Source organism: Myiozetetes cayanensis, unplaced genomic scaffold, assembly GCF_022539395.1.
Source record: "Myiozetetes cayanensis isolate MyiCay16 unplaced genomic scaffold, myiCay2020 scf3, whole genome shotgun sequence".
Classification (NCBI taxonomy): Eukaryota; Metazoa; Chordata; class Aves; order Passeriformes; family Tyrannidae; genus Myiozetetes; species Myiozetetes cayanensis.
Window position 1 is genome coordinate 60,109,300 of NW_026087521.1, and position 16,371 is coordinate 60,125,670.

General features: G+C 39.0%; 1 protein-coding gene across 6 annotated transcripts in view; it reads left to right on the top strand.

The window, feature by feature from the left end:
- CAPRIN2 (caprin family member 2) overlaps nucleotides 1-16,371 on the top strand; it is a 33,662-nt gene extending 17,291 nt beyond the window's left edge. For 3 of the 6 annotated variants that reach the window (XM_050324604.1, XM_050324603.1, XM_050324608.1), the window contains 11 exons: nucleotides 3,226-3,357; nucleotides 3,558-3,645; nucleotides 4,088-4,143; nucleotides 4,759-4,869; nucleotides 6,233-6,343; nucleotides 6,981-7,133; nucleotides 10,099-10,282; nucleotides 11,909-12,094; nucleotides 13,277-13,377; nucleotides 14,094-14,160; nucleotides 15,452-16,371. In XM_050324604.1, the coding sequence (XP_050180561.1) occupies nucleotides 3,226-3,357; nucleotides 3,558-3,645; nucleotides 4,088-4,143; nucleotides 4,759-4,869; nucleotides 6,233-6,343; nucleotides 6,981-7,133; nucleotides 10,099-10,282; nucleotides 11,909-12,094; nucleotides 13,277-13,377; nucleotides 14,094-14,160; nucleotides 15,452-16,020 (1,758 nt within the window). In that variant the 3' untranslated portion in view covers nucleotides 16,021-16,371. The remainder of the gene's footprint in view (nucleotides 1-3,225; nucleotides 3,358-3,557; nucleotides 3,646-4,087; nucleotides 4,144-4,758; nucleotides 4,870-6,232; nucleotides 6,344-6,980; nucleotides 7,134-10,098; nucleotides 10,283-11,908; nucleotides 12,095-13,276; nucleotides 13,378-14,093; nucleotides 14,161-15,451) is intronic. The other 3 variants (XM_050324606.1, XM_050324605.1, XM_050324607.1) reach the window with 3 other exon arrangements.

Here is a 16,371-nt window from a genome sequence, read left to right on the forward strand (position 1 = left end):
TGTTCAAACATTTGGGCAACCTGTGGACCAGCAAACATGGTTAGAGCTGAGTTTGTGGCCTGCTATGGGAAAGCAAAGCAGTTTGGCTTGTGCTGTCATCCAGTTCCACTTAATTTATACCTGCTGTGAATCCTGCTCTGAGCAGAAAGCAAATGTTAATTGTGTATCTACATGGCATAGCTGTGATTACAGCTTAGGTATCACCATTCCACCTCATTTAGTGCTCCACAGCTAACAAACCTAAAGAGAAACTGAGGTCCTGTGTCATAGAATGGAGTTCTACTGGTATATGAGGTGATTGAAATGTTAGTGTTACATAGAAGTAGACCTTCAGTATCTAAAAAATCCAGCTCTAACAGGATTACCTAGTATATCGGCACTCGGACTAATAAAATGCCACTGTGGTTGGTGTGCCTGTATGTTGGTTTATTTGCAATTGTTAATAGGTCCAAAACCAAGTCCTGGGTATTTCAACTCCACTTTAGTCAGTTCTTTGGATGTATGTCAAGACAGGTTTTGCTAAATGTATAAGTAGTGTTGAAGTTGGTTTTCAGAAACATTATGACAAATTACACCCTGAACTTATCAGTATTGTGTTACTCTGGTGGTTCAAGCAACACTTAGGTTCACGTTAAGTGGCCTTGGCATTTACAAGCTTGATGTGAGCTGGCACAGTAGGTTACTAAACTAAGAATCTGCTACCAGCTTGTAATGACTTCCAGAAACAGCATCCAATTGTAGGCTAGAAAGAAAATTTGGTTCATAGCCATCTTAAGAATGTCAAGTACTTACTCTTCTTCAAAGCATCTCTTTTCATAAAAGGCATAAAAACCTGAAATGCTTTAACTTCCTGGTACCTTCTCATATATGATCTTGTGTTGCACTAAATACCAGTTTTGAACACCTAGGAACCAGCAAAGCAGCAAATCAATATGAGGTAACTTCACTACAGCTACTGCTGGCTGGTGCATTTTAATAACCGTAGGAACTAGAAAATAATTTCTATGCAACAGAAAGTCTGTGTTTCAGCCCTGGCTTAAAGCCTTAATGTCATGTATGTAACCCTGTATGTTTGTGCTTCTTATTGAAGTAAAGAATGCTACCAAAATAAGGCAGAGTATGAGCTGGGGAAGGAGAGAAAAACTCTAACAAATTGTAAAAGTACACAGGAATTTTATCATCTTTGGAAGCAGAAGTGACACACTGCAGTCTCTTTTGTTTCCATGCTCTTGAGGCTGTTTCAGTTCTTTTGTGTTTAATGTACAAGTCTCACTTATGCAGCTAATGGACTGTCTTCAGAGCTTCAGACACTGCCAGACTTCACCTGGCTAGGTGACTTAAAAGTGGAAGGCTTCTGTTACCCATTTTCAAACATACAGAACCAGTTTGGTAGTGTACATGTGTCTTAGTATAAACAGTAGTGACTAGGAGGAAGAGGGTAACAGAAACAACAATCAGTTTAATGGATATAATGGTTTTACTATATATAATGGATTTACTATGACAGTGAGTGCTGTAAAATTTAGTTTGCTTGTAAATGAGGGCTAATCAAGCGATGGACAAAGATTCAGATTCCTAGTGACTTTATAACTTTCTGAGATTAATTGTATTCAACTGTATCTTTTGTCCTGCACTTAGATCCTTAATAGCTTTAGTTACTGTTCAGTATTGGAAACTATACAGCAATATAAACCTGTGTAGTCAGTAGTTGAAGGAGTGCTTGTGCATCAGAATTTCTAATTAAGGTAATTGTACAAAGGTGCACTCATCTAGTTTTAGAATAAAGTAAAACTTCTCAGAGCTCAACAAGTAGCTGTCATGTGGATCACAGATATTAGAAATGGAGTCCTTCAGAGTTAATCACGTGCTGCAAGCTTCTTCCCTATGCACAGTATGGAAATTTATGCAAATGCTGGTGATTAGATTCAGATAACTGTTAAAGAGGAAATGCAAGAGTGTTTTTGGGCTTGCCCTAAAGCTGGACAATGAGAACTTAATCAGTTTGTTTTGAATTTAGTGTGACAGTTATGACATACCCTTCTACCATACAGCCTTCCAATGACTTCATGCATGTACTCAACGCTCTGCTCTACAGTATATTGAGGTAGTAACCTCCTACTAGGAAGACAAGTGTTGGTACTGTAGGAAAGCAAAGGCTTTCACATGCTGTGTATCACAATGTTTGGACCAGTTGAAGTAATGCAACTAAGTGTTTTCAGATTTGCTTTCCTCTAGCTGCATAGACAAACACAAGAGCAGCAAAACTTTAGAGAGCCACAAAAAATTATGGGTTGAAAATACTTATAACAAGCCTAACTCTTCTCCAAGCTGCTTTCAAAAGATGTGTTAGACTATCTAGACAATGTAATATTATTGTCACTCTAAATACTAGGAGTGTTGCTACTTAAGGAGCTTACTATTACAATTCTTCTGCTTAAACTTACTGTTCTTTGACAAAATATTTCCCTCTTTGAAAGTGAAGTGACAACCAGTTGGGATGAACTGTTAAGGGACCATCTGAAGCAATCAAGGAGTAATAAGAGAAGCAGAAGTCCGTATTTAGCTAACCAAGTTAGGCTCTCATGGGGAAATACAGGTGTATTTATGCCAAACTTTGAAAAGTTTAATTAATAATAGTACCCATTAAGAGTATCTGGCTTGTTAGGGTTAAACCAAAATGTTTCCACTGAATTACCTGCTTGCAATGTATTTCTTAGCTGCAGTTTCTTGAGAATGTCTGGAAATGCCATGCTAATGAAAGATCTGTACTTAGTAGCATGGGCTCTACTGGGAGGAAGTATGGTCTAAACTTGGAGTGATGCAGCTTTGATTTTTAAGTTTGCTCTGGCCTTCAACTTACATAGATGAGTTTATTTAGATGGAAGTGCCTAATTTTGCAATAGATACAGGGAGCTTATCTTCACCTTTGACTAAAAGATACCAAATGAAGTGAACTAATCTAGTGAAAGGTGGAACTAGATATTCTTTAAGGTCTCTTCCAACCCAAACCATTCTATGAAATTTGTGGCTTAACTAGTTGTAGCAACAGGAAGCTGATTTTTTTTTTTTAAACTGAAGTGAAAGGTTGATTCAGGAAATATCAATAACAGCACAGAATTCCTTGGCTCCCAGTGTCTGACACCTGTAGCTTACTCTGGAAATATGTTGGACAAGGCAGCTTGTCTTGCTTCCAGTATTAGATTTAATACAATTTCTCCTTATTAGGTGCCTAAACTTGTACATCAGCCAGCTGCAGAGTTTTGCTCTACTTCAACTCTTCCAAAAGATCCAGTACTGAGAAGGGAGAAACTTCAGGATCTGATGACTCAGATACAAGGGACTTACAACTTCATGCAAGTATGTTTTTCTCTGCTGTTGTAGCACAAAGCTCCAATGACCCTACCAAGGGCAAGGGAAAACAGTTCTGACCAAGTGTGTTGGCACTGAATGAATGAATTTAGCTCTAATTAGCCAACAACAGCTTATCAAGTGAGAATGTTTAATTTGTATCTAGAGTTTAATTTTTTTTCTACCAACTGGTGATCTTTTTTCGAAAGGAGTCCATTCTGGATTTTGATAAAGCTTCACCAAGTGCCATTGGTTCATCCCAACCTCCTTCAGTTACTCCAGCAAGTAGTCCTGTAGGTAGGTGATACTATAAGTGTAAATGGTATGTAAAATGTTGCAAGCACTAACAGGGTTTGCTTGGGCTGTAGATCAGTAAGCCAGGTGAAGACTGCTTGTCTAACTATAAAGAACAGGCCATGACAAGGAACTGTTTGGGTGGATCTTGGGCTGTAAAACTCAATTTATCCAGTTGATTTTTTCTAATCTGTAAAGTGGGTATCTCATTTGTGGCAAAAACATGTTTATCACTGAATACCTGTCCTCTTTGATCAAAAACACTGAAGTTTTTAATTGGCTGTAGGTTATTGATGGTAGGTTAAATGTTTGCAGTGCACATGCTAAAAACAGTGTGCATCTTTATATATCAAATACTTTCAAGAAATAGAACTGCACACTGAAGCTATATGTAGTATTTGAATTTAAAAGAAAATGCTGCTTAATGCTTTCTCTTTTTTTACAGCTTCAAAAGAACAGAAACTGCCAAGTCAGAGTGATTTTCTTCAACAGCCCCTTCAAGTAAGTTGAAGTTAGGACTGCCCCAAAGAGGCAAATAGAGGTTATTTACTAGTATAGGCTTATATTTTAATTGTTTTTTTCTTGTCAATTGTTTTGTAACAAATTTCATATAATGTAGTAGCTTGCAAGTCTGAGATCATTCAAATACTGCCCAAGTTGGCTGTTTTTCTGCTTGAAAAGCAGCAATAAATGCTTGAAACTTCTTGAAGTTGTAAAGTATGTTGAAGACATGCTAAAATACTTTGGAATATTTAACCCATAAATTCAGGTCATAGCTAAAAGTTGTACACAGAAGAACACTGTTTCTTTCCTAGATAGCCCATGTTTTCATCTTTCAGATCCTCATTTGTGCCAAAGCTAGTGTTTCAAGCTTTGGTAGCTACAGTTAAATGAACCTTAAATTCACTTAGCATACTTGCATGTCTTGCTGCTTTGGCTTTTAAATAGGCTTCCTTTACACTAACAAGAATTCCTGAAAAACTGACTAACTAGTCAAAGCACTTCAGTTCCTGGTTTATTGTGTTGTTTTACTTGGAAATGCCCAGATCTGCTTTAGGGAATCCAAACATTTAAATTTTTTTTCAAAACCTTGTCTCTGTCTTCTCTCCTTGCAAGGCTGCTGCTTCATCCATGGCACTGCGCAGTTCAAATACTTCCCTGGCATCTGCTGATCACACTCTTTCTGGCTCTGAAACTGAAGATTTGGTGACACCACAGACACCACAGGTAACATACCCTGGGGTTCACTGGCATTTAGGGATCTGTGTGATGGCCAGCCCTAACAGAAAGCTGTGCTGGGGCCCTCCTGAATAACTGTACTTTAATAACATACAGGGACAGAGTGCCAGTAACACCAGTAGTATAGCCCCCAACCTGGAGTACTTTAAGATGGTTGGAAAAGTCTTCGTAGAATTCCATCAATGTGAACAGTGAACACCTTGAAACATAAAAGGTGTGGGATGAAAAATGCACGCTAGGAAGTGTGATGAATGTTCTTGTTGGGAACATGTGAACAGCATAAATGTTTGCTTTGGTTACAGTGCAGAATATTCCCTCTAGTGATGACAAAGAGGCTGCATAAATTAGGATGGATATTGTCATGAAATAGCAGACCTGTGTGTAAGCTGAAGACTGCAGTGTTCTCTCAAGCACTAACTGAAGAAATATTCAGAATCTGACTCTCTGGTGTTCAGCCATGACCTCAAACCTTGCTTTCTTAAATGTATTTATGTGCCGTTAAGTCTTCAAATAGCATTCAAATATTGCTTAGAGCTGAAAAGTGTTTCAATTTATGCAGATTGCTGTCTTAAAAATCTCTTGTGAAGTGTGTTACTATGTTGAGAATCTGCTTGACAGGGATATTATAATTTTCTCCAAACTTTGGAATTAGGGTTGCTTGTGCCCAGCATCTCTCTGGTCCCTTTGGTTTGAAGTCTGGTGTCTGTCTTTTTTCCAGTCCTGCTTCTCATTGGAAGCAATGGGAGTTTCTTGTTTGGTCCTGGCACAACCAGGGAATACAGTCCATGGTGAGAGTGCTCTCTCCTGGTGTGCAAGTGCATCCCAGTGCTGTCTGAGGCACCGGTGATGTGTGTACGTGGTGAGCACAGGATTGGTAGTCATTAGCCTTAGGATCTGTATTTAAGTATTAAGCAACTCCTGAACTTAGCATTACAAGTGTGAGCTAACTATAGAACATGCAGGCCTTGCAAAGGCAAACCAAAGCTTGGCTCTGAAGCTTTGTTCAGTAGAGCTCACCAGAAGCTTAACCTAAGACATGTCTTGCCATATAATTCAGTGGGACAGGTGTGTGTGTCGCAGACTTCACTGGAAGTAACTGCTTGAAGCAATCTACAGTTCTTAAAATTATCTGAGTTTGTTCAACCAGTTGTGTAAGCAGGTTAACTTAAGTCTGAATCGCTAAAGCTAATTACTTGAAGCTTTTGGTTAAGATGACTATTTAGTACTTTGGCTTTGGACTTAATGTTTGTCCTGGTCTTTCAAAATCCATTTGTTTCAACTTATGCACTGGTGTTTTGTAGCTCTCTGCCAGGACTCTGTAGTACTACTTGTAACAGCAGGTTTCTTCTAGGCACCAACATCCCTTTCTCAAGAGACTGAGAAATACACTTCCCAACCACTGTATCAGACAAGTTCACGTATTTCTGAGCCGCTGATACCTAAAAAGATTGAAATTGCCCAGGTGAGCAATCACAAATACAGGTAAAGAAAACCTATTAGTTGCTGAAATGTGAGGCTCTAGACATGTTTCTTTTGCCTTCTGTTTCCTGTAAATATTTGTATTCTAAACCAACACTTGATTTTGCCATGGGCACAGATGAGGTCTAATGCTGGTTAATACTTTGTCTGGACAACTCAGCATTGTTTCTAATCTGAAACATGATTAAGTTGGGAAGGGGGAAAAAAATCAACCCCCCTAAACTTTCTAAATTCTTCCAAAAAAGAAAAGCCACCCTTAATATCAGCCAGAGAATTACCTTTGATTAAATGGAACAGAAACCATTCAGTGTTTCCTTACTGGTGGGAAAAATACCTAATGTCTCTTTATTGTGAAATTATTGCAATGAATGGTATGTATAGTAGCTCATAGGCACATTTCACTTAATCAGCAGAGACTGCAATAGAAGTACTGTTTGCTGAGGATGCACAGCAAGATTTGAAATTGTAAGCAAAAGCTATTTTGTAGCTCTACTATGTCCAAATGTCATCCTGTAGAAACTGCTGACTTCTGTCAGTCTAGGCTTTAGAACAAATTAACTGCTTCTGTTACTGCCTGATAATTATCAAGTGACCTTTCATTACATTTGTTCTTCCCCCAGGCAACTGTTCCCCTCCCAAGTGAGCCACAGTCACCATTGCCTACTTCAAGCGCCCCCCTGTCATCGGTACCACCAGCGCAAAGCTTTCAGTCTCCTCCAGCAAGCAGCAGTTCTGTCACAATAACAGCAGCTCCCTTTCAGGCTATGCAGACTGTAAGTATGCAGCTTGAGGCCACACAAAAATAATTGACAATGATGTTAGTAACCTGGGACTAGTGCTGAGGAGCTGACCCCTCTTGATATGGTACAGAACTTGATAGATCATTCTGTTTTAACACTAAAAAACCTAGGTAAGAACTCTGCTTCTCCAATGCTTTCAGAACTTAAACAGATCATCTAAAAACAGATTGTCATTTTGCTCTGTACAGTCCCAAAATCTAATACTGGGATATGTTAGTAGCCTCAAGGAACTAAGAGGGAGAAGTCAGGCCTGGAATGAACAGATTTATAGCTGTGCCCCAAGGAAAAGTTGACTGTACTTAAACTGTTCTTAAGAATAGATTTCAAATAAAGACTGCACAGGAGAGAGGGGATTGTGAAGTATATAGCTGTTAGGACAAAGAGCTTTCTGAAGGCTGAATCTGTCTTGCTGCATTTAAAGTAATTTCCTTCAGTGGAGCAAACCTCAGTCCCCTGGAATCATGGAAAATGTCCTTGATGAAGACTGATGTAGCTCACTGTCCTGTTAACAAGTAGTCATATTAACAACATACATGTGTAGGAAATAGAACCCACACAGTCTGCATTGTTTGTTGCAAATAGAGAACATTAGTAATGGTGTATGGCCTGAAAAAAACAGTATCTAATATTGCTACTGTCTAGTAATCTGCAGTGCAGGCTTAGAGGGGTTCGGAGGAAGAGTCTCCATTTAGTTGTTAGTGTTGCCTTCTCTGTACTTGGTCTTATTTACTCCTCTGATATACCTTCTTCTTCAGATGTTAACCCTTCATTTTAATGATCTTGCTCAAAAGAAAGCTTAGAGGCAAACGATTATCCAAAGGTGTTTTCTGTTTCAACAAATGTGCCTATGCAGTTCCACAACTTGCTGGACAATATCTTCTTGTGTTGAGACATATGTTGTAGGACTTGGTGGAATAAGGTAGCTAATAACTACTCAAAGCACAGGAATTAATAACCAAAACTTCAGTGACATCCTCATGTGGTCTGTGGTAAAATCACTGTATTGAGTTTTTCTGCTTGTTGTTCTGTATTTGTAAAAGAGTTTTCAGGTAGAACCTACCTCAGAGGTACACAATTTTGATACACATTACAAATAAGGCAAGTGGTAGGGAGATGGTTCTTTCCAGGCTGGATCTATTTAAATTGTGCTAAGGGGATAGGTGGTGATTTTTCCTGAAAGTGGAGAAATAGTCACATCCTATGATGAAGAATCCAGAGTCTTTTGGGGACCCAGTCTATAAGATAAGCATCTTCATGGTATAAATATGGAGTCTTGGTTTCAATCATTCTATCATTCTGATTGTCTGTGTTCAGAGTACTTTGATCATAATGGTACCACTGAAAGCTCACTTGAACTAAAGCCATGTTTTCAGATATGTTAAATGCTCAAGATTTCTCTTGGGATTTTTGGGTAAACCTAGCAAACACCTGTCACTAAATTGCTAGGATGTTCCTTCCTCTTGTAGTGGTAGCAGTCTTTAACTTTCCAGTGCAGGGTTTTCTTGTTCCCTACATTGCTTAGATTCTCTTTGCTGCCAGGAAAACACAGCCATTGGATTTGAGTAGAGTCAGGAGTCAGTTCCTTGCCAGAGAGTGGTATCACAGTGACAGTAATGCAAGTATCTGATTATGTCTTCAGACATCTGAACAATAAGCACAACAGCAGCAATAGGAAGCTTAAAGGCAGACCTGACCTGTAGCCCTAATCCTATATTCAAATTCTACCTGTAACTTGCACTGTAGGAAAAAGTAGAGCACTTGCTACAAATTCTTCAGGATGAGGGTGTTGACAGCCTGACTGCACAGCATCCTCAGATCTCTTTTAGAAATTGGACAGCTTTGGATCACTTTTTTACCAGATGAAATGGCCAAAAATGAAAAAAATGAACAGAGCCTGTTTTATTTTACAGTGGTTCAAAATTTATGCTTGGCTCTTCAGTATCATGAGGAGTCTCTGTGCTGACTCCCTCCCAGAGGCAAGATTTAGTTTCTTGACCCTAGAAATGTGTTCATTTCCTACTTTAATTATAGAGGCTTCTGAAAATGAAAATTGTCAAGCTGTGAAGCTGTTCTCTGCATCTAGCTGTAGTTTTACCCTGGTCTGTCTTCAGAGAGTTTGTAGTCTTGGAAAATGGTCAGATACACCTCTAGACCTGGTATCAGTGCTGCTGATTATTGTTTTTGTGACATTTAGACCTTTCTACTCAAATTTCTTTCCTGTTTGATGTTGATACTAGTTGTCACTTCTGACAGCATAATTTCTGGTAATTTTGTGTTACTGGTTATACAGCAATACAGTCATGGGAGTGAGTGAACTCTGGTTGATTAGATTTAACTATCAGCAATATCTGCTCACCTTTGTACTGCCCAGGCTATAACACTTGAATTACAAGACTGTTACTTAGCTTATGTGTTTACTCTTGGGAACTTTTTAAATGAGCAGGAGAGTTGAGGCCCAATTTACTGAAGGGGCAAAGGCTGTCTAGTATGGTGTTTGATTGGAGAGTAGTGTTATATCAGGTTCCAAGACATGTATAAAGAGCCAGACTCTTCCCAAATATATCTCCTCTCGCTATAGGCTGTACCAGCTTCAGGGTGAGCTGTAGGAGATGTGAGTGAATTTAATCTGAATGTCATTTCCAAAGAAGGAAAATAGCTTATATGGTAATTGTTCAGTTGATTAAGTACTGTAGCTATGGTTGATCAAGATATTTATTGGGTAGTAGCTACATAAACAGGTGTGTGTTCTGTAAGTTTACTGAGAGGGAAAATGATGGGTTTATGTACAGTATTTTTGATTATTTCTAAGAAACAGTTGGTGTTCTAGAAAACATATGCTAAAAAGCATATGGATTTGAAGCACAGCATAGCAGGGTGATGGCACTAGGCAGAGACTTTAGCTGGTAGTGTTAAACACTTGTCTTCAAATATGTTGTAGGTATTTAAAGTGAATGCACCACTGCCTCCACGTAAGGACCAGGAAATTAAAGAGGATTCTTCGTATTCAGCAGGATATAACCAGAGTTTCTCTACAGCAAGTACACAGACTCCTCCTCAGTGCCAGTTGCAATCTTCTCATGTTGCAGAACAAACCTCTCTCTCACAAGAATCTCTGTCTTCAGGTGAGAACTGCACTTGGATCTGAAATTCAAGTAGTCTTTAAATATCTTCAGTGTATAATAGTGTTTCAATTCATTATCAGGTGCTGTGAGTTCTAACAGTGAAATTGTTAACAGGTGCTACATAAGTGTTTAACGTGAGGTTTACATCAACTCTAATGTTGTCAGTGGTGTATGAACCTAATTTCAAAACTGCTAGCAGGATGAAAGGCTGGTTCAAACTTGTTTCTCTACTAGATAAATACTGTTATCTGCATGCCTGAATTTCCCCAGTAGGTGAGAAATTCAAGTATGTAGTGCTACTTTTCAGTCAAACAATCACTTTCTTAGAATTGAAACAATGATGCAATCCTCTTCTTTGGAACTGTTAATTTGGTCTGTTAATAGTGCTGTCTAGTGCTGGGACTTGCTAAATGCTAAGTAAGAAAGTTGGGATAGGTTTTCAGTTTGACCAGAGGAATACTGAACTTCTAGTTAAGAGGTCTTGAGCTGTTGTATTCAACACAAACCTGACCTGCTTGACATTCAGATAGTGCACCAGGTATATTTATATAGCTGACACTAAATTTGAAATGATACTAGCTCCTAAATGTCTGAAAGGTTTCAGAATGAAAGACAGCAATAGCTAGGGATTTGTGTTCATGAAGGTATCTAACTGAATGACTCAAGGTCATTTAAAACGACTGTTTTTCTGCCAGAGTGATTTTCACATGACTTAGAGTAGAAACAGACTGATAGTGTGGCAAGTCAGTGAGACATATAAAGATTAAGAACTCAGAGAACAATATATAACCATAGAAGTCAGGAAAGCATGTTTAGCTTCAATGTTTCTTCTCATCACTGAAGACTACAGGGGATCAGCTTTCTATACATTTTTTGATGGAAATCATAATTTTTTTGATTAGCCTTGTGCAGTGGCTCTGCACAGACCTCCGAAAAGGGTTTATACTGTTGCTCTGGATCAGTTTTAAGCTTCTTGGATTGATATAAAGCATGGTCCTGTGGAAATACACTTGTGACTGCAAAGTCTGTATCTGAAGCTAACCACTCAACCACTGTGAGTGAAAAGCATTCTTGAATATTTGTTGCTTGGGGCTGAACTGCCTATTAACTTGTGGTAGGAATGTCTGTTGAAGAGATTGAACACAAGCATCTGTTTTCCATAGTTATCTTACTACTATCCAGATAAGACTGAGTTGATCTCATCATTCTGAAGGATGTCAATACTGAGGTGGTCTAGTTTATCAGATAAACCCCTGAGGTCTTGCTAGTGGAATAGTGTTGATCCCAAGAGAGAATTCTTAATCAAATGTTACTTGATTTTAATCTAAATTGGGCTTTTTCATGCTGCTAACGAGCTTGTTCTCACCTATGCAACTGACTCTCGTTGAATGCATTAGAGGCTTACACTGACAGCCTGGGCTGTCAGTGGCTTTAAACAAGCATTATACTCTACAAAACTGAGGGAGGGATCCCCACTTATTTCAAGTAATGAAGGGGCAGAAGAGCAGAATATTCAGAGCAGCTTAATCAGTCTCTGAACATCCTAATGCTGCCCTTGCTCCTAGGTGTGGTAACTTACTGCAGTCAGAAAAAGCTTCGAATTCATCTGTGCCTTCTGTTTTTAAGCAGTGAACTATCAACCTGATGGAGCTGTTCCTGTTAGCAACGGTAGCCTTGCCTTTTATCCAGCACAGGCTAATGTTATTCCCAGACCCTCTCAGCCTTACCTTAACAGTCGTGGGTCTGTCAGAGGATCTGCTAGAGGTGGAAGGTCACTGGCTAATTCATATCGCTCCCCCGGTGGCTACAAAGGTATGTCTGTATTTACTACCACCTTAAAATCTGCTGTACTAACACTGCAATGTGATTTAACACAACGCAGTACTAAATTCAGGTTCTACGTGTGAAACTTCTTAAGACAAGACTTTAAGGGCACTGTGCAAAGAACAGAGTCCTCTTGTAGAATTCAAGGGAGTTCATTCTGACTTGTGGTCCCTGTACTTGAGATTCTCAGGTCAAATGGTAGCGCAATTTCATGGCCTTCCTAATTATGAAGATAGAAACTTTCACTAATAGGTTATTAGATTACTTAACTTCTGTATATTTCATTTACTGTTTTAAACTTTTTATCCACTTTATGCTTTCTCTTGGCATCTGTCTTGTCTGGGCAGGCATTTTTCTCATCAGATGTCACTTGCAGTATTTGCCCAAACCGAGATTAATCTTTGCTTAGCACTGCTGGCTTTAATATTACCAACAGAAAGCAGGATGGGGGAGAGGCTCCCAGTAGTGAAGAGCCCTTCTAGATTAAAAACAAACTGAAAAGTTATAAGAGGAGGATTATTTGGTCTCTGCAGACCAGTTGTTCTTTCACTCCAAGTTGAAGTATTATAGAAAGTTTCAGCTGACTTAAAGCAGATAACTTAAGGTTGTTGGTAACTGTGGTCTATTCCACTTGCAAGTGGAAGGGCACTTAGTGTGTGATAGTTGCTTCAGTTATTGGGCTGAGCATGCTCATACCTGGTAGGAATGTGTACCAAATGGGTTCTACAGGTCTAATTTAACAGCAGTTGAGGGTTTGGTTGTGTCTGGCATAAAATTGCTTGCAGTCCTCTTTGGTATTTAAATAATAGCTTAAGTTAATACCTTAAAGTAGTAAGTTATTAGCTCAAGAGGCAAACTATTATAGTGGCACCTAAATGTATGGATTTTGTGAAATCCCATCAGTATCACAGGCAATTGTTAGGGTCTGATGTTAATATTTTTAAAACCTGCAATTTTGATATATCCACAGTGGATAGTTATTAGTAGTTAATGAAATGCATTTATTACAGGAGCAGTAAGACTCAGTTCCAAATTCTGAATTTAAGAATAGCTGCTTTAATGCACAGCTTAATATGCATGATTGCCAAAAAAAAAGCTCTAGTTATATTCTGGACCTGTACTGTAAACCAAACAATGAATAATAGTGAATAATCAACTTTATTGGAACAGGTTTTGATGCTTACAGAGGTTCACCTTCAATAACTAATGGCAACTATGGCCAGCTTCAGTTCCCTGGTAGAGATTATGCTGGAATGCCATATTCTCAGAGGGTAAGTATTGACTTTGTTTTCAGGAGCTAAGTCTTCTAATGTGATACTTTTTCATAATCTTAACAGGTGAACTATTCCTTACAATCTAGAAGTTAGTCTTGTTTCCTAGGCAAAACTTTTTTTGGAATGGTAGACAGCAGTTGAATTAAGTCAGTTCAGACAGATAACATTTCTGTATGACAAGTTGACTTTAGTCTGAAAGGAATTTTTAAAATGCAAACAGATGGTAAATAAGATGTTGTATAAGTCTGTTTTATTACTGTAGAAGTTGGTACACTAAAATGACTTTGTAATGTAAAATAATGAACACTTAAATGGACTAGCTGAAAATGCAGTTATGGCAAAATAAGAAATAAAAAGTAAGAAAACAAAGGTTCCTGGGAAGAGCAAGGTCTGTGAGGGTCTTCTACAGGCTCATGGGCTTCTAACAGACTTGAGATTTTTAAGTTCAGTGAGTTTGCTCAGTGAACTCAACTGAGTGCATAGTTCAGAAACTAACTTGCATTAAACAAGCATCAAAATAGCTTTTCAATTTTATACAAGCTGTTTTATAGAAGTAAATTTTCTGTAAGTAAGGCTGTTTATCTACATCTTCTTTCTAAACTCCATCATTGTCTATTCTAGAGATTAAATTTGTTCTGAAAAAAAAAATAGTGTATTTGCCTCACTTAATGTCAGATTTGCTTACAGCCATCTTCCTAATTCTTGTCTTTTAGGATGTTAATTACCAGCAGTGCTATAAACGAGGTGGGATAAGTAGTGGTCCTCGAGCAAATTCAAGAGGTAAGGCTGACACCAGGTTCCCAGTGGTACAAACACGTGCTGGGGTGCAGCAGCTGGGGTGTTGTTATGAATAGTGTGAAAACCAGTGCACTATCACTAACATAACAGATAGAGCTTAGTATAAATTAACTGAGCTGGGTGGAAGTGGGAGCAATGTTCTTAGACAGCATTGCATAGCAGCCAATTTAATTTCACTGTTCTCAGGTTGCAGTCTTCACGTGTCAAAGTTCTGACACAATGGTAGCCTACTAAACTTCACAAATAAAATGACTAGGAAAACACTCATAGGCATTTAGCTTTCCCTTAACTGTGTTTTCTCTTGATTCTGGGTAAGGTATCAGATCCCAGACACTTTGTAAGATAACATTTTCTATGAAAAATAGTGTGTTTGGTAATACAGGTTTAGTCTGTACTTCCGTGGTGGAGTATAAAACCTAAAGAAATAAATAAGAGCAGTTGTTGGAAACCAAGCACAAATAGCATATATTTTGAGAAGCTGTAAACAAGATTATTTAATCCTACTGTATGTGCTGGAAAAGATGGACTTCCAGTGCTACAGGTGAGAATTGAGATGAACAGTAGCTGTAGATCACTACTTCAGAGAATAAAGGGAATTTATGGCATATCAGGGAAGCTGTTTTAGGATGTTGCTTCCCAGTGGAAATAACAATGCTTTTGAACTTGAGTGTGATTGCTTTAAGTTTCTTAAATCTATTAATGTTTTCATTCTAGACCCTTTCAACTTAGATATTTGAAAATATTAAAAACACTTCATTTTGGGAAATTGGTGCAGAAATCTTTAAGCCTGACAAACTAGAGTTGCTTTAAATATTCTAGCATCATAAGTTAGGACTACTAAAGATGCAACTCGAAGAATGGTATTGAGTAACTTGAAGTGAAAACTCAAATCCTGAAGGTGACTAAATGACTACTTGGCTCTAACTTCAGAAATTTTTTTTGAAATTACCTTTTATCTCCCCTCAGAAGTTAGCATATGCTTTTTTATGCTGATATGTGTGAAAAAGCAAAGCTAAAACTATTGCAGTCTACTGCTAGCCTCTCCTACTTAGGAGTATAAGAAGTAATTGTTCATAGCTAAGTTATGTCCCATCTTGCTGAATGCAAGTGTGATGAATGTAAACCAGCTTCAAAGCTCTCTTCTCACTGAAGTCCTCTAACTTGCCGTGGCTGAAGCAAACCTGTTGCAAAGCCTGTATGCTTAAGCTTATGCCTGCAGGCCCAAGTGTATCCTTCTGTTTTAATACTTAATGCTGCTAATGATTTTTAACAGCAGGGTGGAGTGACTCCTCTCAGGTGAGCAGTCCAGAACGAGACAATGAAACCTTTAACAGTGGGGACTCCGGGCAGGGAGACTCCCGCAGCATCACCCCTGTGGACGTGCCAGTGACGAGCCAAGCTGCCACCATCCTCCCGGTGCACGTCTACCCGCTCCCGCAGCAGATGAGAGTCGCCTTCTCTGCTGCTCGAACATCCAACCTGGCCCCTGGAACTCTGGACCAGCCCATTGTGTTTGACCTGTTGCTGAACAACCTTGGAGAAACTTTTGATATCCAGCTCGGTAGGTTCAACTGCCCGGTGAACGGTACCTACGTCTTCATCTTCCACATGCTGAAACTGGCTGTGAACGTTCCGCTGTACGTGAATCTCATGAAGAATGAAGAGGTCCTCGTGTCAGCGTACGCGAACGACGGGGCTCCTGATCATGAAACAGCTAGCAATCATGCAGTCCTGCAGCTGTTCCAGGGGGATCAGATCTGGCTACGCCTGCATCGGGGAGCCATCTATGGAAGTAGCTGGAAATACTCCACCTTCTCGGGATACCTCCTTTATCAGGACTAAAATCCAGTGCGATGTTTACAAAAGAGCTGCTCCAAACACCTTGGTGGAGGGGGGTGGGACTAGCTTTGCACTTACTACTGACTTTGTAGAGGATATGTGGTTCCATTATTGGGGGGAGATGATGGTCCTGTTGTGCAAGGTGAAATCATGGAGTTGGGGTACTGAATCAGCACTAATTTGGCACTTTATCAGTTGTGATGTAGCCTTGCTAATAAAGCTGTGAATGTATATTGTTTGCACTTACCCTAAACTGTATTAATGTCCAGCTTACTACACTATTGATTGCCTCAAGTATGGGCTATTCACAATGCCTTGTTGTGCCTCAATAAAACAAGTTAATATGCATTTTAG